Below are 26,282 nucleotides of genomic sequence, written 5' to 3'. Positions count from 1 at the left end.
TAGCATGGGGGGTCTAGCCTGGGGGTCTAGCCTTAGGACCCTTAATGGTGCGCATTCGCTGTCAAAATAAAAGACGCGAAGAAGTTCGCATTCATATAAAAGGCACTGTTTTTGTCTGCCAGAGTGGGATTTTCACTGCATATTCTGCACCACATCTCTGTGCGTTCATCATTTGTTTGAAGCCAGCTCACCTCCTGCAACCACTTTTCCAAGAATACGCGCTTCTTTTGCGGTTTGGACTCCTTCTGACATTTCTTTGGAGGTGGAGGAACACCAAAATACTTGCTTAAAGGAGCTTGCTTCTTCGACATCTTTAAGAGTTCTAAACAAATGTCTGTCCTCCTCCAGAAAATCTTATGTACGCGTTTGCGTTCATAAGATTTTCTGGACGCACCTGTGGACCACTTATGTGCACCCCTGTATAAGACTCGGACTATGCCACACACAGTATCACTACTTGTATTTCTTACCGTATGTCTAAGTACACTTTAACTAACTGCCCCTCCGCTGCAATATAAAACCCTTTCAAGTTACACATTTTCACCCTCTACCCAGTGCTATTACCCTTGTGTATTAGGATTCACACAACTTCAACTTCTATTTCACTTGAAAAAACAAAAACAAACCAAGTTAATATCACTGTAGCGTGTGAACCTGTAATTGGAGTTAATTTGACTTACAGCAGCAACAAAAGTAATTGTTTAGGGTAAGGAAGAACTCATATTTAATGTTAAAATACAACCTTTCAACCCTTTACTTACATTACAAAGCTTAATGTTACCAGTGTGATAAGGTAGAAGAGGCCTCTATAATCAGGGTGAGGTAATATGCACCTTGTGCAGTCCTAGTGAGTAGAAAGAGGCACTTACAATTCGAATTTATAGAACTGATTACAGTTAACAATTGTGATTTAATAAGCTGATAACATTTGAAATAGGTGGCTTGGTGTCTGAAATCACACAAAGCCAGATAAATGCATTGTATTGTCTCATTCTTTTTCTCTGTACACATTAAACAGCATTAAGTTATCATGTTTTTCCAAACTTGGAAATAGAAATAATATGCAATTAGACTTTTCTAGTTGTCTGCAAGGAGAAATGGTACCTGTTTTGGTATTGTGATGCTGATGTATAATAAATAAGAATCAATGAAATGGACTGAACTTTCTATACGGTGCTGCATGTCTCATTGTGCAGTATGATCTCCAGAGTAAACCCCCTATTGTGGTCCAGCTCAGAGATTTTGTCATATTTCAGTGATTTCCACTACATTGTCACAATCAGATTTGACTACATTTTTTTGCCTGTATTTTAAATGTCACAAATTTTAAGCCGAGTGTTCAAATGATTCCTTAAAAATGTATTTATTTTTTTTTTCCATTGACCCATTTCATTATATCAACTCTATTACGGAGTCCATTAAGATATTCACAGAGTTACACAGTGTCTTATTTACTCATCTGGCTACATCACTGCTTACTTAACAGCAGGCAGTCACCAATGTGTCTGTTCTGTCCATCACAGCCGACTCGTCTCCTAATCCCTGCGAGGGATCAAAGAGACAGGCTGCTTCTCATATGATACACATTATACACCATGACTGGCAGACCGAAAAGGGTCAGGTTATCTGCCAAGTTCATTTATCATTCTTGTAGAACTAAGCAAAGCATTGTAGGAGAAGCTGCTGAAAATAATGGATTGATGCTACCAACCGTTGAGTTACGGGGTCAGACAAACAGAGAGGGGATGGAAAGATGTTGAAGGCTAAACATTAAATCCATCCTAGTCCATTAATGAAATGTAATGATATCATTATCAGAATAAACACAATTACTTGTCAGAACTCCTTAAACGTAAATAGGCTGTGGTTGTCTGTATAAAGCACTGTTTCACATGCATCGCCATCCTCAGCTGAAAGAATTCAGCCATTCAGACAGACCCAAGCCTGATCCCGACAGCAGTGTGTACCCCTGAGTCACATTTTACTCCATGACTCATGATATTCAGAGTGTGTTTGTCCCCAGTAATCTCTGTGATTATTTTGGCCCCTTTGCTCTTAATCTGGGCAGAACGAGAAGGATTAGCCTGAATTGGACTGCCTGTGTCTGTTATCATCTTTACCCCTAAACTGAACCGTCTGGATAGTCTGGGGTGTGCTACTAAAAACTGAAAATATCCCTGACACTTGTAACCTTTGCCTTGCTACAGAATCTTCAGTCAGCAGGAACAGATCCTAAAATAATTTGATTCTGCACAAACTCATTCATTTTATAAGGTAAGCACGTATGTTTTGCTCAGGCTTGTACAAGACTTCCGATCAGCCGATTAAAGCCTTCCCTTCTAGGAGTAGCTCCAAAATGGAAAATGAATCTTCTCCCCTTGCCTCCCTCTTTTCCTCACTCCATCTCTGTCCTTTCTCTTTCATTCCCTGTAGACCACCTGCCAGATCAAAGATCCTAATCCTTAGCAAAAAGCCTGGGAGATTAGGTTCATGATCTTGACCTGGTTTTACAAGGAGCATTTTTTTTTGGCACACCCCATTTCAACAGGGTACACGATTAGGGAATGATGGTACTTAGACCATTGTTTGGTTGGAATCTCCCAGTGGACTTGTAAAGGGGTCACAGCAGCAGAATGTGGATCTATTTTTTTATGTGAACTGCAGAAAGGGAAGTCCTGTGAGGGACAGGGAGGGAGCAGTTGACTCAGAAAGATGACAAGACTAGACATAGTGACCTCTGAACTACAGGGGTTTCGGCTTCTGTCTTTGGGCAGATTTAGTAGGCTACTGGGACATTTAAACACCCTTCAGGGTCATAAGGACCCTGCATTGGGGCTTGTTGTATCTGGTTTCTGTCTTGTTGTTAGAAGTAAATTTACAGTTGCAATGATACTGGATCATCCAGATAGGAGAGGAAAGAATGATAAAGAGAAAAGGAAGAGAGACAAAGAGTGCTGTGAAACTCAGGGGCCGCTTGTACAAAGTCTATGAAGTGCATTCAACTCCCTTCTCGAGTAAACGGCCCATCTTATGTGATTCTCAGATCATGAGACCTTGACTGATGGAGTATACACTGTAAACCCCCGCTGGCCTGCCGTAAGCACATTACCATATGGGCTGCATTTGTCTGCTGCTAAGTCTTAATAAGATCAGGAGTGCAAAACCTGTGCCAAATCCCTCTCTCACCAAGGGATGCATGCTTGGCACACAGCAAATTCACACATATACACAGGCACACCTTGAATGGAGTTCCATCAATCTTGGCAGCTAAGTCATTCTGTGATTGAGTCCAGGGCAGAACAGATATCTGCTTGTCTTGTTTGCTGACATCCATTATACACAGACATTTTCATTTGCTGCAGAAAACTCGAAAGAAATATACATCTAGTTTTTCTTGTGGTGTTTACTGTTTCTATTAGGCACTGTTTGTGTTCCATTGCCAAAGTGATTCATTATATTGTCACACTTAGTGAACTGTTTTTATTAGACGTGTTTGATCAGCATGGTTCTCCAGTCTCTGTATGTATGTGTGTGTCTGCGTGTGCACTTCTGTAAACAGCTAAACTCAATTTTCTCTGTTGGTGGTTGTGTTGGAATGCCTGGCATGGGTTTAGAGAGCCTGGGAAGTCTGACATGGCATCTTGATGTTCACTTAATGTCAAGACTCTGGTTGTGTTTTCTAATAAGTGGTGACTGGTTTTATCATTTTGGTGACACATTAAAGCGCCACTTCCTTTTTATCAGCTGTTCATTTTATTCATGTGCTATATAAATTGTTGATTCAGCATAGCTTGTAAGCATGTGACTTATGATGTGATGAAGTAGCATTTAAAAACCCACTTTATTCAGTTAAATGATTCAGTACTTGGATAAATAACTTCCAAAGCTTAAAGGACGAGTTTTATGGGCTAGTATGAATTTTTGACCGTTTGCTGAGAGAGATCACTGACAAAATCTGCATGTTTTTGATGATATAAACTTGAAGCTGCAGGCAGCAGCCAGTTAGTGAAATTTACCATTTAGAATGGGTAAATATCTAGCTTGATGTTTTTCAAAGATAGATAAATAAATGTTACACTTTTTAAAATATTTTAAATACACACATTAAAATAGACAGATATGTGTATTGTGTGATATATGTTGAGGTATATGCTGAGCAACAAAAACTTTTGCCTAATGTGCTGCTGGTCCTTCACGTCCTGCCAAACAGCTTGGATACATTTGAGTCGAGGACTCTGCAGGATTTCCGAAGGTCCATCCAGCCAACTATTTTATTAACTACTTTCCCACCCATGGTCACGGGGACTTGAGCTTATTGCAGCTGACAGTGGATGAGAGGCAGGTTTCACTGTGAGAAACCCACTGGTCTATTCCAGGGCTAAAGCAGAGAGACAGGCAACTATTCACACCTACGGCCAATTTAAAACCACATAGGGCTGACAACAGTATCTTTATATTGTGCTATCTATTATACCAGTATACCATGTAAGGCACCCTAAATTATTCAGCTAGACCCTAATAGTAGCTAAGGTCTTTACACCTGACCATTTATCTCCCATCCAACTCCTCGACTACAAAAATGACCATTCATTTATTGTATAGTCTTTTACTTTTAAATGTACAGACTTTTATATGTACTCTATTTGCATGTTAATCATTATTGCTTCTGCAAGATGGCTTTTACAGCTTTCTCACAGGTGTACAGGGATTTCATTGAAAAAGTTATATGAATAGAACAAGGACTAGAAGTGTTGAAAAGAAAAAATTTGGGTGGATCTTTTCCACTGACCAGCTGTCTCTCCCGTGAACTGCTCTGGCACATTAGTGCTTTTGATATATTGCCAAAGGTCCTGTAGCAGTAAAACAAATCTACCTTCCCTGTAATTCCTCTCCCTTTTCTCTGTCTTATCTCGTCTTCTACCCAGGCCACAGAACAATGGCAAGTTTTGCTCAGGCCCCAGCCGTCTCAACCAGCTGTGTAATATTCGTCCATGCCCTCCCAATGCTGTGGATTTCCGTGCCCAACAGTGCGCTGAGTACAACAGCAAGCCCTTCAGGGGCTGGTATTATAAGTGGAAGCCCTACACCAAAGTGGATGGTAGGTGGTCAGTTACTTACAATCCCCACAAGAAAATGACACAAAATACAAAATACACAGTAGATCTTGTGGATTATGAGTAAATACAGTGATTTACTGTATTCTTGGCACATTATATTCATTGGCTAAAGGCCACAGAGCTTTTAAATATACAGAGAATTGCCGATTGTTCAGGGCAGGTTTGCTTGTCTTAATTCTCCAGATCTTTTATATTCTGCACCCGCTCTGCTTCCCCAAAACTCTTTTAAAAAGAGTTTCTGTAATGCCAACCTCTATTTACTGCTGCAATGATTAGGGCCAATAAGCTGAAGGAAACTATCACTGTGTGTAATGTGCATGGAAGACATGTAGCCACCTGCACCCTCTGACACACCGAGAATAGATTTAAAAAGGAAGCCTGCGGGCCAGCTTTGTTACACAGAGCAAGGGAAAGAGAGTGCGGTGAAGGAGAGCCGTGTGTTTGGCTGTCGTCCCAGGCCTGTTTAAGCTGGAGATGAATGGGGGGTGATCTAGAGAGGAACAGATTCTGAACCGCCTTCTGGGACCTTGGGCCAAGTCACCTTCATCGTCATTTATTTTAATCAAAGACGGCTGTAGAGACTTGTCTGTGATAACTGATCTGAACTACAAAATAAACCTGTAGCCCCATATGAATACCCCTGGGTGCATTCGTAGTTACTGTCTTTTGCGTTTCAGTCTTAGTGCATACCTGCAGAGTCAGTAGCCTCTGCAGCTGTAAACTGACCAGACAATAAAACTTGAAGAACAGTTTGTGCATTTTACAGGTGATGCCATCATTCTTAATGATACCTCTCTTCCTCTTCTCTGTGCAGATGAAGACATCTGCAAGCTGTACTGCATTGCAGAAGACTATGACTTCTTCTTTGCTATGTCCAGCAAAGTTAAAGATGGTACTTCCTGCTCTGACCGCAAAGAAGATGTCTGCATTGATGGAGTGTGTGAGGTATATCAGCTCTGTGGATTCACTGTACTCTGTTTTCTGTTGTCTAGTGGTTGTATGAGAGGCACAGTTAGTGTCAGAATCAAAAGACAGTGCAGTTGTCTGTAGATAATCAGTATGTGCAGTTGCATCAAATGCAGTATAACAGTAAATGAAAAAGCTGCTTCTCTAATCAAGGTGATATTCATCTTGTAGTCTTTCTTCTTGAGTTATCACCCTTTGAGGCATAGATTTGTTGATAGTTGGAAAGTTTATTTTATTGACACATGCACTTCAAGAAACAAGCTTATCATGCTCATTTTGCTCCATTCACACTGATGGCAAACATGCATTTGTGTGTGTGTTTAGGCTGTAGGTTGTGACCAAGTTCTTAGCTCCAAGGCCTCTCTGGATGCCTGTGGAGTTTGTAAGGGAGACAACTCCACTTGCAAGTTCTTCAAGGGCCAGTACACTCTGCAACACCGGGCTAACGGTAAGATTGTGTTTGTCCTTGTTAATAGTGTGTCTGAACATGTTAGGTGGCGTACACTGAGTATTTTTACAATACAAAAGAAGACTTAACCAAAGAAACAAGGATAAAAATTAAATCCACAGACAGACACATGCACATAATTCCACTGGATAATGGACTGACTCACCTCAGAAGAGCCACGGTAAAATCTGGATGATGTTAGCAGGATGAAACATGACAGGATTATAGAACAGCAATAATAGCTAATAATGATTTAGTGTTGGCTGTTGTTCCTTCTCTTTTTGAAACCAGAGTACTACTCCATGGTGACAGTTCCAGCTGGGGCTAGAAGCATTCACATTCAGGAAATGGAAGTCTCCACTAGCTACCTGGCTGTCCGCTCCCTGAAAAAGAAGTACTACTTGACTGGGGAGTGGACTGTGGACTGGCCAGGGAAGTTCCACTTTGGTGGAACCGTATTCGACTACCAGCGCTCTTTCAACAAGCCGGAGAGCCTGTATGCTGCTGGACCGACTAATGAGACGCTGGTGTTTGAAGTAAGCCGCTGCTGCTGGGTGACATCCGTCTATGGCAATTGACAGTGACAGGGGTCTTTGGCGGATCTGCTGCACCTCCTTTTTAATGCTTGGACATGATGAGGGTTAGATGAAAGAAGTTTGGTGCTATGGAGAAAAAGACTGGTTGAAGCTTCCTGCAAATCTTCTGTGAATAATTAATTGTTTTGGGTGTCTGATTATGCCAGAAATGGGTGGGTGCTTTGTAAAGAATGGACACATTTTTATCTAAGTCACAGTGAAAATGATTAAAGGGCACACATTGAACACATCTACTGTGCTCGCTAGCAGCCTACAGGGACTATTTTAGTACTAACTGATCTCTGTAATCCACTTGTATCATACACAAGAATTCAGACAGGGCACCCTATTGCCAAACTCCAGTCCAAACAAAGCCACATGTTCATATCTATTGACATATATTCACAGCTGTTAATGCAGACCCTGTGCTTTGTTGTAGCGTTGCAATTTGAGTCAAATTGAGCAAGTAAAATCCCAACATGAACAGCCCTTTAGTGGGTAGGAAGAAAAGCATAAAATCAGATGGTTACTTGGAGTGAGATATTCTGCACAGTAAAGCAGAAGATTTATTATCTGGTGGTCCATATTTCTGCTTCATGTTTGTATTCAGTGGTGTGTTAGAAACCAGAGCTTCAAGGGGAGTACGAGTCTTTACCTGTCCTAAAGTAGCAAAATGTGATGCTGGACAGAGGTATCCTCCTGAAAGCAAAACTAATATTCAACAAGTGGCCAAGTCATTCTGAGGTTTTAAGTGAATGCTGGTGGGAGGTGTAGGATGTTTTCTCACATAACTTTGTCAGCAAAAGCATTTATTTTGTTTTGACCTTTGAACTCCAGCCGTGAAAACAGAAGTGAAAACCAGGTGAAAGCCAGACAGTTTTTTTTTGCCATGGGGGGTGGGGGTGATATTCATGTAAAATCTAGTCTCCCCTCAATGCCCTGGGCTACTGCAATACTGTGGTTAAAACAGGAATGATTGGGCTGTAAATCCAACAGGAATACCAGTGTGATATTTTCAAAGTACTTGGATTGGATGGTTACTTGTTTGGCCATCAGGAAACATCCGTGTTTATATAGCTTTTTTAGAAAGAGGCTTTGGTCTGTGGGCAGTTTAGTGGAGTCTGTGTTGTAGTTGGCATTTGAAAAGCACATTGTTGTCCTTTTGCAAGATGAACCCTTGCAGAAGTGCAGAGACATGCACACATAACATGCATCTTAGTTTCAGTCGTGGTTGGCGACATAGCTTAAAGAATAGCAGTGCTGGATTATTTGACTGATCGTCACTTTGTGTAAGGGAGAAACATTTCAGCGGCTGTTGGAAGTTTTGTCATCAAACTTGGTACAGATAAAGCTCAGAAAATACATTCCACAAACTTTAAATCAGTTCCCTATTCTTTTTTTTTTTTTTTTTTTAAATCAACAGGATAACAATATTTTCATATAAATTACTCACCATTTTCTGAATAGATAAGCAAATAATTTTGTACAAACATTTGTGGTTCCTAGTACTTAGACTTCACCAAGTCTAAGTACAAAAATAGGAGAAAACCCCACCTCAGCTCCACTTTATGTTTAGAGCATCCCCTGAGTGATGCCAGAGAATGGAAAACATTTTAGGTTTGTGTGCTGGGGAGGTATTTTTCCATGACCTGAGTGGCTGATAGATAAATGTTTAAAATACTGACCACTGCAAACTCTCGAAAAATCCATGGTACCATTTGACAATATAAGCACAAGAGCTACTGATCACAGAGACCCGAACAGATTTTCTGACAAAATCAACAAAAAAGTATGGTTTTATGAGAGCGTGAGATTAGTGACAGTGACATTATATATGACATCAGGTATACAAAACTAGCTGCAAACATACCCAGTAAGCTATAAACACACACAATGTCAGTAAGAATAACTGAACGATGAATGTACACGCTGGTCTGAGTGGGCTGGAATGTGAGCCATATTTTTTTGACTATGATGACATTGCTATTGGCAGGTTAATTGCTTTGAATTGTGAGCGCAGCAAAAACAGTAAAATGAATCTGTCACATATCATATCCATCACACTTTACATACTGATTCCTGTCTATAGCAATATGTACAAAGTTTTCTAATGCAGCGAAGGATCGTTACAGACGTTTTGGAAACGGTAATTTTAAGTTCTGCATGCGGATCAAGAGATTTAATAAAATGTTACGTCTAAACAGTTGTCTTTGGCTCACTATAGTGTCATATTAACCAAAAGAAATAATAACAATAACTACACAAATGTGCCCTAGCTTGAAAAAAATGATAATTTAAAGAAAGTTCCTTTTTTTTAGGCTGATGGTACTCCTCTTACGTGTCTGTGTGTTCCGATCATACATCTGTCCAGCAGTGGACTCGGCGATAGCTTGCAGCTGATCTGCAGATGACATGACCATAATCTCTATAAGTATGTCCTGTAATTACAAAAAGGAGAAAGAGGTTGATAGAGGGAGAAGGATAGAAAGAGAGAGGATGCAGAGTGAGATTAAAAGATTAAGAATTCTGCAATTGAACTCTGGATGTGAGAAGTTAAGGTCAGGGCACGAGGACTTTAAGTGCAAATGAAAAGAGCCAAATGATGGAAGGAGAGCGCAGATCTCTTCATCTGTTTCACACATTCTACTTAACTGGTGCTGTCACAGAAAATCTGAGAGAGCACATGGGGGAGGATATACACACGGATCACTTGCAGACTCTCACTCAGCTTGAAGCGCTCAAAGAAAAACAAATGGTAAGGAGTGGGAAGTAAACTGTGACAAGGTGTCCACATCTGCACAGCTGCTTAGCTGGTAGGAAGGATGAGGGAAGGGGGCATAGAAATAGCTCACAGGAGGTGGTAGAAGGAACAGACACAACATATGGCTGCTTCTGGAGCTCTAAGTGAATACCAAGTAGGATTATTCCCCCTGGAATTGGCATTCTTGTGGTATGGGAAGCAGGGTCATGCCAGTCCAACACAAAACGCTGTGAGATTGATATCTGAGTCCACCACATTGCAATTCATCATCATCCCAGCTGACTTGACGAGTGCTGTGATTGTTGGGTTGTGAAACCAATACACTCTGTGGTCTGCTGTTGCACTCTAGGAAGCTAGACACACATTAGTTTCACAACTTAAATATGTTTGTAGCCACTGAAAGTCATTCAAAGACAATAATAAACATTTTCCTTTCCTAAAGCCAAAAAAAAGAGGATAACTCAAGTCAATAAAGGCCATCTTGAGCTATGATTTTTATTACTTAATAATTAAATTCCATATTTGTTTCGCTATGTTTTTCCTTTTCATTTTAAAGCATTTTTGAAAATGAAACCCTTAATTCTGCTAACCATCTGCCACAGTAACATGTCCTTGTCTGATGTATGTTTATTAGCACCAGGAAATGCAAAGAATTCCTTTGTGTCCCTGGTTCCCAAACTTATGTCTAATAATCTGATCACTGAAACAAATAGGAACAAAACTTCCCCAGGTGAATTATCGGTGCAAAATATGAACAATATCATTAGGAAATATACTGGTTAAAAAATTTCAAGTTACACAACAATAATAATGTGAACATTTAGCAAGTGAAACACTCAAATAAATGTTTGCCAAAAAAGACATATTCTTTGAGCTGCTTCGCCATAGCAGATTCACTCAAGGCTTGTTGGCAGTTTGGTGTTTAGAGGTTCCCAACATGTAAACTATATTTTAATGAGCAATGATTTCTCAGAAGTTATGTGGAAAAAAGAATTAGGGACTTTATGTTAGTTGAAACTTACAATACATCCTCATACGTAAACGACAAAGCAGCTATATTGCCAGTAAGACCCAAAACACTCATGAATGCTTCCACATTTGCAATGCTAACGACACTGGTAACAAGACTAAACGTAGTATGGATGGTAATGGATGCTAAACTGCATTTCGTGGTTAAAGATGTGATGGTAGAAGGAAAATGTCTTCCGTCTGCAAAAAGCTTCTCATCTGTTGTATTTGCTAGCACAGTCACAAGCCCTGCTGGTATCATCACCAGTGCGTCTGAACAGTTTGGACATGTTACATGCACTCACTAACACGTCTGTAGGAGGCCCCCTGAGTAAACCCTCTGCGTTGTGCTGTTAGTGTGTCAGTGCAGATAAGGCTCATGTCAAGTTTGGTTCAGTTTTCATGTCTTGTGACTAAATTGAGGCAATATTTTGCTGCTGCTGTAAGTTTGCTTTGACTACAAAGGAGTTCACAAGGCCAGCGTGTGTTCTGTCTATTAAATGGGAGCATGCAAGTCATTGAAATTATCGCTGGTATTGTTACTGATTGCAGAAAGTTGTTGATTTTGGCTTGAATAGTGGTAGGTAGGTGATTGTTTTTTGTTCATATTGGTTTAGTTGTTACTGAAAGGTTGAGCTTTGGGTTTAAATGATCAAAAACTAAAGCAGTGGTGGGTAGGTTTGTCTGAAACTATTGTTTCTATTGTCTCCTGGCAGACAAATGCCAACACTGTGGTTGGTTGGGTGTTTTAAACATTGTACATTTCTTAGAAAAGAAAGATCAGTGATTTGGAAAGCTTGAACAATTGAAGGACATCTAAGTCCTCTACTAAAGTGACTATAAAAACTCTGACCAGAGTTGTTTTTGTAGCTGCTGTTTCACATCACTGGTGGTTGTTTGGTGAAAGAGCAGAAAGTTGGTTTGCTTGGATAAGCACAATGTCCCTGTGTGGTTAGTGGTGGCAGTTTTTCAATGGCATTGGGTTTGGTTGGTGTTGGTAGCATGGACAAAGAAACTGTGGGTGTTAAACTGTGGCCAACCCTTATGTGGTTTTGTTGAGTCTGCAGTTTTTATCACTTTAGCAAGATACTAAAGTTTAGTATCTCAAACAATTAGGAATGTGTCACGGTGCTGGGTCATGTGACCCAGTGTTTGAATTTTTATGTATCTTTTGTATTCATTTGTGTTATAGTTTAACTCATCTAGTTGATTTCTAGGTTGCAGTTTAGTCCCTGTCATCCCTCCCTGGTCCGTGCGTCTATCTGTCATGTTTCATGTCTGTGTGGCTCTTGTTGTCAAGTTTGTGTCACGTCTATGTCTCTGTGTTTCCTGTTTTATTTTGGAAGAGTCTGGTGTGTTTTGTTCATTGTAATTAGTGTTACTCTCCCCTGTGTTGTCATTATGTTTCATTCTAGTCAGCTGTGTCCTCATATGTCTCCACTTCCCCTGATCATGTGTGTATTTAAGTCCTCAGTCTTCCTGTGTTCGTCGTTGCGTCATCTGTGTTACATCCCTCATGTCATGTCAGGTTAAGTAGTTTCAGGATTCTTGTGCAATTCATGTTTCTGTTAGTGATTCATGTGTTTCGTTGTTTTGTCATGCACTCTGCACAAGGTCCTGTTCATAGTCATTGCCAGTCTTCCTAGTTTGTCATAGTTAAGTCAAAGTTTTTAGTTTTTAAGTTTTCCCAGTGTAGGTTCTAGTTTAGTTTCGCCTCTGTCCTTGCTGCTTTATGTTGCCCCTATATCAGCCATATTAAAGGCTCGCCTTTTGTTAAAGTTAGTTCTGTCTCCTCGCCTGTGTCCGCACCTGGACCTGGGTCCTCCACACACTCTCCACACGGTCTGCCACTGCTGACCGTGACAAAGTGTGATTTGACTTGTAGGTAGTAGTTAAGGTTACTTGATGGCAAAAATGCAGCCTAAAGACACTTAAACCATATAGATGTTGAGAAAGATCTTAAGTACAAAATGTGACATCAGAACCACTTTTGCCCCAACTAAAATTAAATTGAAGTATTGATTTTAAAACACTGACTTACGGATACATTTTTTCTGACATTGGGTAGCTGCTTGCTCATAGATTTACATCCCTCCTTTTGTCCCCCATCTTGCAATAGCTGACTTTATGCATTGGACAGTTAACAAGCAGAAGGTTATTTTTAAAGTTAGTGGAAGCGTCCCAGAACTGTTTAATGTGGATTGAACCCAGGAGGTGCTTGGCGTTGAATGGTTGATGGTAGATTCCTTTCAACTTTAGGAAATACCCCAAAGAAAATACACCTGTCAAAATCCATTATCACAGATGCTGATAGACTGTGATGTTTCTCAAGAATCACAGGTGGACTTAATACATTTTGCCAAATGGGCTGAGGAGTAATAGTTACCCAACCTGGACTAAACCGTGGTTGGATGCAAAAGAGACAAAGCTATGCTGAATACAATCCAGTGCAGTGTTTTGAAATGGTTTAAAATAACACACTAGGAGCTGACTATGTAAATGCATGTCAAGCAAAACTTTTCACCACAGCAGGGAATTCTCATGGGGTTGTTTTAATGATAGCCTGATGCTTCTCCTGTAATGGGCATGTCTGCATTCATTCATCCATTAGTCTCTGCCTGACTTGAATGTTCAAATAAATCTCTTGTGCAGAAAAGGTACCTCAGAATCACTGGGCTGTGTAAAGGATGTGGTTAAAAAAAGAGACACATCACAAAAGAAAATGGAAATTGTCCCTTGCATGAGCATTATATGATCCAAATAAAAGTGTGCTCATCCAGTTCAGAGTAAAAATGGAATAAAGCGTTTTGTAGGGTTTCTAGAATCTTCTAATTAGTAGGTAGTCTGTCGAGCAGCTCGAGTAAACTTGAACGGCCTAAATAGGCTAATCACATTGGCGGTTGTCTTGCATTTAGTCTCTTACAGTGGGGTTCATAACAAATGGGTAATTTGCTTTGGTTTAGAATGTGCAAGACATAATACATGGATTACTGGAGGTCTAATAATCAGTCGACATTTGAGGGAATACGTGGGTTTGGTGCTGAAAAGACATGTAGATGAACCAGTGCTAAATATTTGCCTTACTTAGCTCCTTAAATATTTAGTGTTCCTTTCTGTTTAGTATGCAGTAATGCTATATTCTCTAAATTAAGCTACAAAGGGCGGCTTAGAGCTTTGAGGAAGGATCTAAAGGTGCTAGTGTCACTCCCTTGAGCAGCTGGGAAAACTCAGCTGTAGCCTGGTGGATGACTTACAGTTTGATAAATAAAGGTTAAAAGATAAACTTTCTCTACATAGCTGTCACCTTTTTTGACTGATTGTTTTCTTGTCTGATAGATCCTTCTGCAGGGAAAGAACCCAGGTGTGGTATGGGAGTACACTTTGCCTCGCACTGAGAGGAAGCCTGATTACAGCTGGGGTGTGGTGCGCTCGGATTGCTCTGCTCCCTGTGCCGGAGGTGAGGCAGTTTTTATTTGTACGTCCATCTGTTGATGCCTGGATAAAACTAGAAGAGTTCTGTACACCGGATAAGTAAATTAAATTAACATTTGCCAAAATCCACCACTGAACTGCAACAGTCAAATCAAGCTAACATTACTTTAATTGACAATGTAGCAGCAAAGACTTCAAACTTGGAATTGATGGAATTGATCATCAATTAAAAAGCAAATAAACTAAGAAGACTTCTTTTAACATCTCAATTTGAAACAAAATCCCCAGCGTTTTAAAATCTGCTCAGGATTTGGAATGCATCAAATCAGCCCCTGATGAAAAGCCTGAACGGCATAGCAACAGAATCTACGTTGCTTACAATAAAAGAGAGGCAGAAATATGTGCAGATGTACTAAAAGTGATAAGGAAAAGTTGTGTGTGTGTGTGTGTGTTTATAGGTCTGATTTTTCTGTGTGTGGCTGTGTTTTTGTGTTGTGTATAATACCCTGATGAACAGTGTTCCAGGAAATGTGCTAAAGTTAATGAAAAGCACCTTTGTCAGACTTTCTCCTGAAAGACTCACAGCTACTATCCAGCTTACTTGTTAGTGAATAGCTGTTGTGTTTACGGTACATGTAGTTTCATTTGCCATGCCTCTAGGTGCTGCGACAGCCGGCAGACCTGTAGACATATTCTTTGTGTTGATTCATGATTCATTTAAATTTGACTTTAAATGCATCCACATTGCAGGGATGAAAAATAAAGATCCTTAATTACCTGAAAGAAACACATTACGATTTCTCTGCTTCTCTCTCCCTGTCTCTCCATCAGGTCGTATCTCAACCAAGGCTATCTGTTTGCAGGACCAGAAGGCTCAGGTCAACTCCAGCATGTGTAATCCCCACACCAGGCCTGCACTGGGCTCCCATCTCTGCAATACACAGCCTTGCCCTGCATAGTAAGCATTGCTGTGTGTGTGGGTCAAATAATTTCTATGGGTACAGTTGGCTGTGGGATATGTGGCATGTGTCTTTATGCTGCCAAATTTTCAGGAACCTAGGGTGCTGTTTTTTGTTGTTGTTTTTTTTATAGGTGCGCACACACACACACACACACACACACAAATACTGTGGTTGAGCTGTCTAGAGGTTGCCTGTGGTCTATTTGCTGTGGCTAGCCAGCACTCCGCTCAGCCTGTGTTCTTCTTGTCACTCTATCCTTGTCTTTTCTCGGCCCACTTTTTTTTTTTTTTTTATGAGAAAACACATGAAAGCCCACTGCATCTTGTGCTCTTTTGGATGAGTCTTTGTTGCCTTGAAGTGTTTTCTCCAGCTGTGTCTCCATGTGAGTGTCAAGTGTTGGTAACTGATCTCTTGTCTACACATATGCCCTGATGATTTTCATTCTTTCATTTAGACCATTTAGTTTAAACAATTTTAACATGGCCTTTTAACCTGTTAATGATCCTGAGACCTAAAAATGCAAAATATGAGAAAAAATGCTACATTGTTTTTGATCACTAGAAAGAAACTTTCCGAGCTCATGCTTCATCTGAGCTGACTCTACCACTGAAGTCACAGAGGTCATTTCCATATTTCTGTCAGTGTTTGTAGTGAAATGACAAAAAGAGAGGGCTTCATTGTGGAAATGTAGTTAAAAACAACCAATATCTTAGAATGCAAACTCTTTAGATTTTTAATATGGAGTGTGACATTTTAGGCTAAATATCAAATTATGCTAATGCAAAAAAAAAAACAAATTTTTTGGCAATGATTTAACTAAAAAGGAAACATTGGGGTTGAGATGAAAAAATAAAGAAAAGCAAGGCTAAAGAGCAGGAAGAAGACATCAAAGCTGGCTCTGAATGATTGCTGATTTCTGTGCATACCCTCTCATATATACTCAGCCCAAAGCTTCCTGCATTTCTCAGTAGCAAAACCATGGCTGTGTTTTATCTCCTTGGTCTAGACACTGAGCCTAATGGCATGCATTTTTAAAGGAGACAGTGCATTTTGGGACCAATGCAGCAAGCAAAGGAGGAAAACAGGAGATAGTTCAGTGGAGTAACAAGTTGAAACAGCGCTGAATAAATGGCCCCTCTTCTACAGTATGTAGGGCTTTGGCTCGGGGAAATGGAGCTAGCTTGATTTACAGCATTGCTCCAAAGAACAGGCAAGAAACTGTGTCTTGGGTTCAGAGAGAGTACTCACTCATGCACATGCAAACACACACAGAGAAAAGCAACATGCCAACATAGAAAGGCAGCATGCATTCTTATAGTTCCTTTTCCAAATGCATAATGCTGGAATCATGTATTTCTGGTCCAAACCGTGCTTTAAAAGTAGAAATATAAGCTGCTTCTCTGATCTTAATGATGTTGTTATTTTGTTCACTATTAGCCATGCTACAACAAGTCCAGACTGAACTTTCTCCTGTGTCAGGAGTTGAATAAGCCAGACAGCTATCAGTTACACCTCCAGCATACAGCCTCTGTTTCTTACTAAGTTTCCCACCACCCGAGAGGACATTTCCTGCTCCTAATCTTGGGCATACCGTTTCTGCTATCTCGGTGAAAGCTATTAAACAGCCTTGTTGCGTGTCCCATCCCCCTCTTTTTGGTTAGCGCAGAAAATGGTATAAATAATTACTGTCCATGCAGGGAAATAAATAAGCTTGACACCCATGGATTCTATTTTCTACAGTAGCTGACAGTTTTTCTCAGATGGTTGTGAGTATGGGCCAATTTATGGATGCTACACAGGAAGCAAGTTGAATTGAGTGAGCAGCATGAAAGCTTTAATGACTGCATTAAGACCTCCAGGATGTATGGGCACGCATTCAAGAGCCCAGCAGAGAAAAGAAAAATTGACAATGAAGTGGATGCATGTGTACTATGTGAGTGAACATCAGTGTTTGGGTGAGTGTGTGTCTGGAAGGAGGGGTAATGTGAAAGTGCCTGTTTATCTCTGTGACATGTATCTCGGGTGCTGACAGGCCTATCCATGTTTTATTGTGCAGAGATGGAAGGATTCCCATGGGGCCAGGCCAGTCTAGCCATGCAGAGCCAGTCAACCCCCACCCCAAGCCCAACGCTCACAGCCTCACATAAAATACACACACAGCCTCACCCGTTCACTCTTATCTACTCCCTTTCTTTTGCTTTAGACCTGTTCTCTCTCCACTTTGCGGGGATGCTGGACTGTGATGTTGCAGCAGGTTCCCATAACATGGGGACGGAAGGAGAATTTTAATAAGTCAGTTCAAACATTTGGACTAGCTTGAAGTTAGGAAGAGAATCCTCCTTTAAAGATATTTAACTCAGCATGAACATCAGTTTTGTAAGTGCCAACAAATCAGTTCAAACGATCTATGTACCAGGCATATATACCACTTTTTTAGGATCTATACTGCAAAGTTAAGAGTAAAATAACTTCAACATGAAAAGAGCACCTTTATCTTATTACTCTTTTCAACTTGCAACAGCTTCTAGAGCTCACTGAATGTTTGTGAAGAGACAAAGGACACAGTAAATGCATTTGCTAAAGGACTGGACATGTGTGGGAAATCCAAACCAGACAAGCAGCCTGTTAAAGAAGGTTGGATTCTGGTATATAATTATTCTGTTAAAGAAGGTTGGATTCTGGTATATAATTATTCTTAGGATCTTAAGAAAACCACACGCCCCCAATATTAGAATTAGAATAGTTCCATTCACTGGTGGTACCTGGTCTGCAGCCATGCAAGTACCAGAAAATATACAGTCGAGCTTTTCAGAACCTCCTTTGCAGCAATGTGCTGTTCCTACCTCAGGTAATGAAACATTTTAGAGATACAAATTACAGCTAGGTCAGTGGTGGTTTGCAGTGAAGCGGAGTGGCTCTTCAGCCACTTTCCCCCAATGATATATTGTTATTTATAAGCCAGGAAAAACAGCAGGGGAAAAAGCAAAACAGTCCACAAGCCAAAAAATCCCAAACCATTCCTTTTGGGTCCCACTGGTTGACATCTATCCCATTTCCAAATTGTAGTTTAGTCCCGCAGCTTCATTTGCCTGTGGCATTTGAACAAAAATGAAAGCATTTTTCTTCCCCTGAAGCAGGTCGGTGGTATGGAGGAATGGTCTCTGCGGTAGCGTGTTCTCTCAGAACTGGACAGCGCCATCTGCCCATCCCTCCATCTCCCTCTTCTAAGCCTGTGGTTAGACCACTCATTTGGTGAAATCTCCCCCTACAGCCCTGATGCCAAGACAGAAACTATTTTAGACATAACAGGAGGCTTTTCATCAGTGGTGAAGCAGGATTTCAAAAGGACAAAGAGGGAAGAGATTAGAAGTAAGAAGATGAGGGCAGAGTGAACAGGTGAAAGAGAAATAAATGAGCCAAACAAACCAAAGGGGAAGAAAAAGTGTTGCATGTTGTGGTTGGCCTTGAGGAACTTGAAAAAGCTGTCATGAAGAGTCAGGTATAGAAATGGTTTTCATGTTTAGTTTCATATACAATGATAAATACGGAGATTGATCGAACTGCAGAGACATGAAGATATATTCTGTATATTCTGTCTTTCCTTTTATTACTGATAACCAGCTTTGAGCCAAGAATCTAACTTAATGAATTCTTTTTTTTTTTATTTAACCAGGGTAGAAAGGGCTGTTTTACGAAGCGAAACAATAAGAACTTTTCAGAGATCTTTGGTGCGATGACAGCTTTTATTTCAGTGGGTAATTGAGGTTTATCGGTCCTAAAATAAACACAACAAATCAGGGATGTCCTGATTAGTAGCTCAGTCTTATGGTTGTTTTGAGTTTGGCTTGATGTATAATTTACAATTTTATTAAAGCACTTTAGTCTTTGTATCTATGCATCTATGCAAGCCTGGTTCTGCTGGAGGCCTCTTCCTGCTAAAAGGAAGTTTTTCTTTCCCACTCATGCACTTGGGAAAAGTACAGAGTGGGATTGTCAGTTTCTATGATATTGTAAGGTCTTAAACTTGGAATATACACCTCTGTGAGACAACTGTGCTGAATGGCACTAAAGTAAGATGCAATTAAATAAAACTCAATTTCTGTATTTGAGCAGTGACTGAGGCAAACCTTCCATGTTTTCTTAAATCTCCTCTGCTCTCTTGGCACAGTTGGGCACCAGGAGACTGGGGTGCTTGCAGTCGGTCATGTGGTGGCGGTCAACAAACCAGGACACTGCGCTGCATGAGAAAGGTAACCTACCAACGGGAGGAGGTGGTGGCACACTCCTTCTGCCCTGTAATCTCTCCGGCCCAAGTCCAGCCCTGCCACACCCAGTCCTGTCCGCCAGAATGGAGCACTGGATCTTGGTCACAGGTGGGTTTGTAGCAACATTCCAAAACCACAAGAGCAGCGTAGCTTTTAATTTTGACAGTCCACGTTGACCTAGGATGAATCGCTATGAAGTTTTGTACTGACATTTACGATCCCTGCAAGTCAAATCCTAATGACTTTGGGGACCCTCTGCCTTTTCCTTTATTACCACATGAGGTTTATATTCATGGTTTAAGGAAAATATTTTGGCATCTACTAAATGGATTTCTGTGACACTAGTTACTGTTATTCATGTTCCCCATAGGGTAGTCTGCAATAAGTCTGCTGACCCTTCACCTAACAGTCAATCTAGTGCCATTACCAAACTCAATGTTAACACTTAGCAAATGTCCGTACGCAAACATGTTACACTCAAGAATTAAACTGTTGTGCTCTCCATGGCATTACACTGATCACATTTAGAACACAGTAGCACTGCACAGCTTCAGAAAGCTCTTAGCAAAATATTGAACACTTTTTTCTACACACATTTTCAGGGAATTATACCAAGACGATCTGACATTTTATTTACTCCTGTGCATTTCCCACCATGAAAAAGGCTTTAGGTATTGTTTTTTTAAATTTTGGTTAAAAAATGAGTTTATTTCACTCATAGGTGTCAATACCCAGTCTTTGCCTACTCTATTGTTAAGTCATTATTTTTTTACTAAAAGGGTTAGAGGTTATGAGGGATATCTGTCATAGCTAATTTATTTTCCTTAAGTGCAAGTAAAGCATCACCAGTGTGTGGTCAATGCACACTGGTATGTCTCTGTATGACAGAACCCTGTCTGTGTCTAGGAAGGTACGTATTCACTCATACACTGAGTTTCCTTTTCAAGCTGTCAGTTGTTTCACTCAAGCTCAAACAAATGCTCTGCTGCCCTCTGTTGGATTTTTTTGCCTTTATTTAGATAGGTGGGTCCCATTAAGATTATTTTCCTATTTATAGGAAGTTCTGGATTTGTGGAACACAGTACGAGATAAATTACACAATGTAATAGTCTTTACTAGTAAAGAAAGATCACTTGTCAGGAATATTATAGTTTTAAAAAAATTCAGATTAAAACAAATTCTTACCCTTTTCTATATTTCACCTCCTGTCAAAATTAAATCCTTTGTGTTGTTTGACGTATCTACTTAAGAACTAACTGTATCCTGTATCTAGTAACATAGCACATCCTTAAATAACGACACAGCTACATAAGGTGGAGTCAAATGACCGTTGAACTCTTTTATAAGCAATAAGTAGGTATTCGCTGCACAGAACTGTGTTTTGTTTCTTTGCAAAGCATGTTCTTGATTACAGTGTTTAATGATCTGGCTAGTTGATGGATTTGGCTGGTTCCTCTTTATCTACAGTGCATCGCATAACAGACTGAGCCTTTCAGTGCTCATATCCCTGTATACAATATTAATAGCCTGGCGGCACATCTGATACTTTGTAAACTGTTCCAGGTTGTTTAGCTGATGTGACCTATGCAGTCCGGACATTCAGCTGCCATTCAGCCATCATTCTTCGGGACACTCAAATTGTGTGTTTGCACTATTTTGTAACAGCAGCCTGAGTTCAGTTTGCGGTCAGGCAGAGACAAGGCCAGCGTCCCTGAAAAGATCAATCGGAGCTTTTAGTGACAAGAGGACAACTGGGATGTGTGTAGTTGTGAGTGTAGATGCTCAGATGTGTGTGTCTGTTCTCTAATAAATTAATGCGGTGTGTTCAGATAAACTGCCCTGATGGCTGTGCTCCTCAGTCCCAGTGGGGCAGTTCGACTCTGCTGTCCATCTCTCTGCAGTTCACATGGAGTTTACAGAACCAATGTCTGCTGTTAGTGAGGACTTTGATGAGTTGGGGTCACATTCATCCCAGAGTTATTGGTTTATTGTGTTTAATGACAGGCCATAATGTGCTGCCATCAAACCAGTGACCTTCTGTTTGCTTATCCACCATGTGGTGAATTAGGAATGCATTAACAGTGTCTGTGCCAAGGATTTAACTGCTGCTAATATGGCCTAATGTTTAAATGTGATGGAAGCTGAAGGTTAAACCAATCATAAGACTATAAGTTACAGTGTATGTGCATGCAAGTAATCTGTGTATGGCCATTAAACCTTTGCTTAGTGAATCATTAATATCCCAAGGATCATCTGTAGTTTTGACTTTTGCTCCACAATGACTTTTACTTCCTACTTGTCGTGTTCAGTGCTCCAAGACCTGCGGCCGTGGCCTGAGGAAGCGGACCGTGTTTTGCCGCAGCACCGATCCAGGGGCCAAAGCTGTGGTGGTGCCCGACAGCATGTGCAGACAGCACCACAGACCCAAAGCCCAAGAGACCTGCGTCCTGCGGCGTTGCCCTAAGAATGAGAGGCTTCAGTGGATCCCCACTCCTTGGGGAGAGGTAAGAAAAAAGGACTCATGAAACTCAAGAAAAATGGAAGTGAACTGAATTTTGAGTTCAGATCCACAGTGAGGCATTTCTATTTGTGGGTCAGTTGGTTGCTTATTGGTGTGTCTGTCTCAGTACAGTGCGGCAGATGAAAAAGTAGTGTCCTGAAACTATATAAAACATCAGGAATAAACATTCTTTTTTTGATGTTGGACCCTCAGAATAAAGAATACAAAGCCCTCTTTCTAGCTTGCCCATTTTTCAAAAACACTTAACAATCATACAGGGAGAAATCTATCATAGAACAGAGAAAGCAGTTTCACAGCCAGCAGCCTCAATAGACCAGAATGAAATGCAACATGTTTCATCTGGAACTATCATTACTCCTCTGCTTCATTTCCCCGCACTGCGCTTGTTGAAAATAATACTGGCACAAACAAATTGAACTGGGAGTAGAGGAGGCAGGTTGGGGAAAATAAGTAACTGTATATATTTTACAAAACTGAACATCTAACTTTTTGTGACCTGTGGAAGATGCATTTGTGCAAAGAAACTATCAACAACCAAAATCAGGGAATTAAACTAACCGTAGTGTTTATAATTCATTTCATTTCACACATTATCAATACATACTACCAGTGCGCAAATTACAGTAGGTGACCTAATTAATATTTTACGATCTGCTGTGGTGAGCGCAGCTGAAAGAAGATGTTTGAATATTGAGAGATGAAGAAAACAATACAATAATTATCTACACCTGAAGCCCTTTTTTGCATTCTTTTTACAAATAGCAACATTAACTTAATAATTGCAGTGAAAAAAAAAAAATCTGTGAAAAATCTTGGCTGTGTTAGTGAGATACTCGAGCCTCTTGCACTTCACTCTGCTTCTCTGTGGCTGTGTGAGAGGGAGCTGCCTGAGTCCCGCTCACAGCCAAATAAGCTGAGAGTGAAAGAGAGAGAAAGTGAGTGAGCGCAAAAGGACAGAAGCAGTGTGACCACAAATGACAGCAAAACGAGTCTCATTTTTCAAAACCAAAAAACTTCAAGCTCCTCTTTTGTGCACATATTCTTCTCATCTATCTCCAACCTTTTTTTCATCCTCCCTGTCGCTCTTCAAGCCTTCAGTGTACTGAACCTTGTAGGCCCTGAACCTTTTCTAGCCATTAACAGGGTGTCTGCCTGGCATGTTCAAATTGCCCACCGTAGCCTTAGGTAGTGCAGTTTTGGAAATGTATAACATGTATAGTCAGAAATGTTATAAATTGTTTCTGCTCGACTAAACTTTGTGTGCCGTGACTTTTATTTGCCCCATTAAAAGTACTTAGTTGTTAGTAAATATTTGTTTTGCTATACACTTGGAGCCATGAGTGTGAATGATAGGTGGTTAATGGGGTCCCATGCTTCTGAAATGGATAATGATTAGCAGCGGTTGCTACTTTGTGACAGATCAAATGTGTTGGCTCACTCGATACTAATACTGAGAAATTTCACCCAGGTGAATCTGTGGAAGTCAGTTCAGATAGGATTTTTTTTCTGCATTTGTGCCAAAGATGGTCATATTTTTACCTGTTGTAGCAGAAAGCCGGGCTGATAAAACACACAGGTGACACAAACTGTCTGCTCATCATATATAATGACTGAAAAATACACAGTAAAGCATATCAGGGTTTTCTTTTTCTTTTTTTTGCTCCTTAACTACAACAGTAAATGAGCTTGCGGTGTCTGTAACTACAGGAACCATCCCATCACTTACAACCACTCACAGAGTTCATTTTCTAAAGCTGTCCCTCCTGCTTGCACTCTGTTTCAGTGCTCCAGGTCTTGTGGCTCAGGCATCCAGAAAAGAGAGCTTCACTGTGGGGAGAGAGACTCACAGGGAGGGTATGTGCCTTCAACTACACACTAAGACATCCCTCATACTTTAATAGATCTGCACAGATACTTGAGACCCCACTGTGCCATCTGTTTACTCAGAGTCAGAATTTCAATGTTTTTCAAATGAGAAGCTCTGTGGGAATAGTCATTTTGAGCAGATAGCCTGTCCTCTCATTGCACAGGTATGTGGCGTTTACTATACGGAGGTGCAGGAATATAGCCAAACCTTTGGTGGATCTTCAGCAAGGATGCAACAGAGGTCCATGCCCAGAGCTCCCTCGGGTGGTCCCTGGAAGAACGACCTCAAGCGTTGTGGTCTTAGGCTGGTACGCCTCTCCCTGGCAGCAGGTAGATTTTCTTGTGCTTTGGTTAAATGCTATCTACATCAAAAGATTTTTAAGGATACATGTGTGTTCAAGCTGAAAATCTCACAGTTTGAAGATTTTCTACCTTATATGACACAGTATGATTACAGCTTTGATGTGTTAAAGTTACACTGCTAAAAAGATAAAAAAGGGACACTTCATATCCATTTGTTAAACATCGTGTCAGGAAATGTTATTTTATCTACCGTTAAAGTTTATTCAGAATGACCCATGTTGCACTACTGCCTCTATGGGTCAGCTCACATCAGCAACACATCCTGAGCCCTCGACTGTCACACAGAGTTGGTCTTAGGTCAGTTTTCGCTTAAATCGGACTAAACACGGACTGCCATTGTAGGACTCTGATTGGTTATGTCATGAGGCATGTGATACTGATGTAAAAACTATAAGAACTGCTCAATACCTGATTTAGTTCTTTGTGAACTATTCTGTCACAGTACTTGTCACAGTAAAGATTTATAAGTTGCACACATTGTAAGTGACAGATGATTGACTAGAGCAGCCTTTCATTGTTAACAGTACCCAGAATGTTCACTCCTTGCCAAGCAAATCACTGATATCAAATGGAATGCTGCCTTGGCAGTAGGTATACTGAAATGGCTTAGTGGGCTTCAGATTGAACTTGCTTTAACTTGTGTCCACTCTAATATGAATGGGTTGGACACACCACTCTAGACTCGGGTGATATGTACACCAGCTCACTGTCTCTGAATTGACATTTTTTCGCTTTTGTTTAAGAGACTCTCTTCAGTCTGAGTCTTTTGCATAAATCATTAATTGTTACTAATTGTCATAATACCACATTCAAGTGCCCCCCCCCCCCCCCCCCGAAAACTAAGTGGCAAACTATACAGTGTAGGTGATGTAGCAGAGGTCTTAGCCAGAAGTGGAACTGTGGATATGTGGGATAGGCCAAAAGATGTAGAGTCTTTTGGGGTACGGTTGTGTCGACTACGTGTTACATCATCTATTATGCAAAACGTCTTAAGGGCAACCTCTTATAGTGCAGGTCTTATTCTGCTTGATCTCAAGCTTGTGATCCTTGTATGATTCCACCAGAGAAGATATCTCTTGACACCTGCTGCAGGGCAGGTACATGGTGTTAGGGTTGTTTGTTTTCTTCATCTGTTCTTTGTCTCTGCGTAGAGTTTTCCTCCATTCTTTCCCCTCCCTCCCCTTATCCCTTTATTACAGCTGCTTTTCCTGTCTCAAACTTTTTCACCTCTTATTTGTATGACTGTGCTTCCTCTTGTATCTCTTATTCTCATTTTTTTCTTTTCTTTTTGGCTCACTGCCTCTTCTCTCCTGCCTTTGTCTCAGTGCTCTGTGTCCTGTGGCGGAGGAGTCCAGACTCGATCCATCCAATGTCTTCGACAAGGTCGCCCCGCAGCTGGCTGCCTGCCACACCAGAGGCCTGTCACTTCTAGGGCATGCAACACACAGTTCTGCCCGGCTGCTCCCCTGGCTCCAGCACATCGCTCTAGCAGCCGGGTCACAGCTGCTGGACCAGCACTGAAAGGTATATTTCTCCGAGGGAGCAAAGAACAAATTTATTCAGCATCATTAAATGATGACCATATAATTACAGACATGGAGAAGATTTACTATTGAGATTTCATTCAAAGACTAGCAGCCCAAGAGTTTGCAAGAGTTAGCGTCATACTGTATCAAAGTAATATGGCAAACCAATTAGTTAGCATGCCAACACACTGGTTTGTAGCACACTTCAGTTTGTTAGTATTTTGCATGTTAAGGAGCTGAACCATTTCTCACTGTTTGGGTGGCGATGACTCAGACAATAGAGCATTTGGACTAGTAATTGGAAGGTTGGTGGCGCAGTCCTCATTTCCTCCAGTTTAGGCGTTCTTGAGCAAAATAGTGAACTCCAAATTGCCCCTGATACATCCATCAGAGTATGATTGTGTGCATGATAGTTAAAAAGTGCTTAAAGGCATAGAATTAAATGCTGTACGAATGAGTGTTTGTAAATGGC

At 40.7% G+C, this 26,282-nt stretch overlaps 1 protein-coding gene across 1 annotated transcript in view; it reads left to right on the top strand.

The window, feature by feature from the left end:
- The window catches only part of adamts18 (ADAM metallopeptidase with thrombospondin type 1 motif, 18), a 58,051-nt gene that overhangs the window by 25,210 nt on the left and 6,559 nt on the right, over window positions 1-26,282 (top strand). Inside the window, exons 13-23 of the mRNA XM_084927736.1 lie at window positions 4,926-5,098; window positions 5,932-6,062; window positions 6,408-6,531; window positions 6,823-7,067; window positions 14,212-14,332; window positions 15,139-15,265; window positions 19,438-19,642; window positions 21,844-22,038; window positions 23,839-23,909; window positions 24,086-24,251; window positions 25,610-25,808. Coding sequence (XP_084783862.1) covers window positions 4,926-5,098; window positions 5,932-6,062; window positions 6,408-6,531; window positions 6,823-7,067; window positions 14,212-14,332; window positions 15,139-15,265; window positions 19,438-19,642; window positions 21,844-22,038; window positions 23,839-23,909; window positions 24,086-24,251; window positions 25,610-25,808 — 1,757 coding nt within the window. The remainder of the gene's footprint in view (window positions 1-4,925; window positions 5,099-5,931; window positions 6,063-6,407; window positions 6,532-6,822; window positions 7,068-14,211; window positions 14,333-15,138; window positions 15,266-19,437; window positions 19,643-21,843; window positions 22,039-23,838; window positions 23,910-24,085; window positions 24,252-25,609; window positions 25,809-26,282) is intronic.

This window comes from Perissodus microlepis, chromosome 1 (genome assembly GCF_051167445.1).
Source record: "Perissodus microlepis isolate ML-2025 ecotype Zambia chromosome 1, ASM5116744v1, whole genome shotgun sequence".
Classification (NCBI taxonomy): Eukaryota; Metazoa; Chordata; class Actinopteri; order Cichliformes; family Cichlidae; genus Perissodus; species Perissodus microlepis.
Note: the sequence above shows the minus strand (reverse complement) of the source record. Positions and strands in the feature narration are given on the sequence as shown.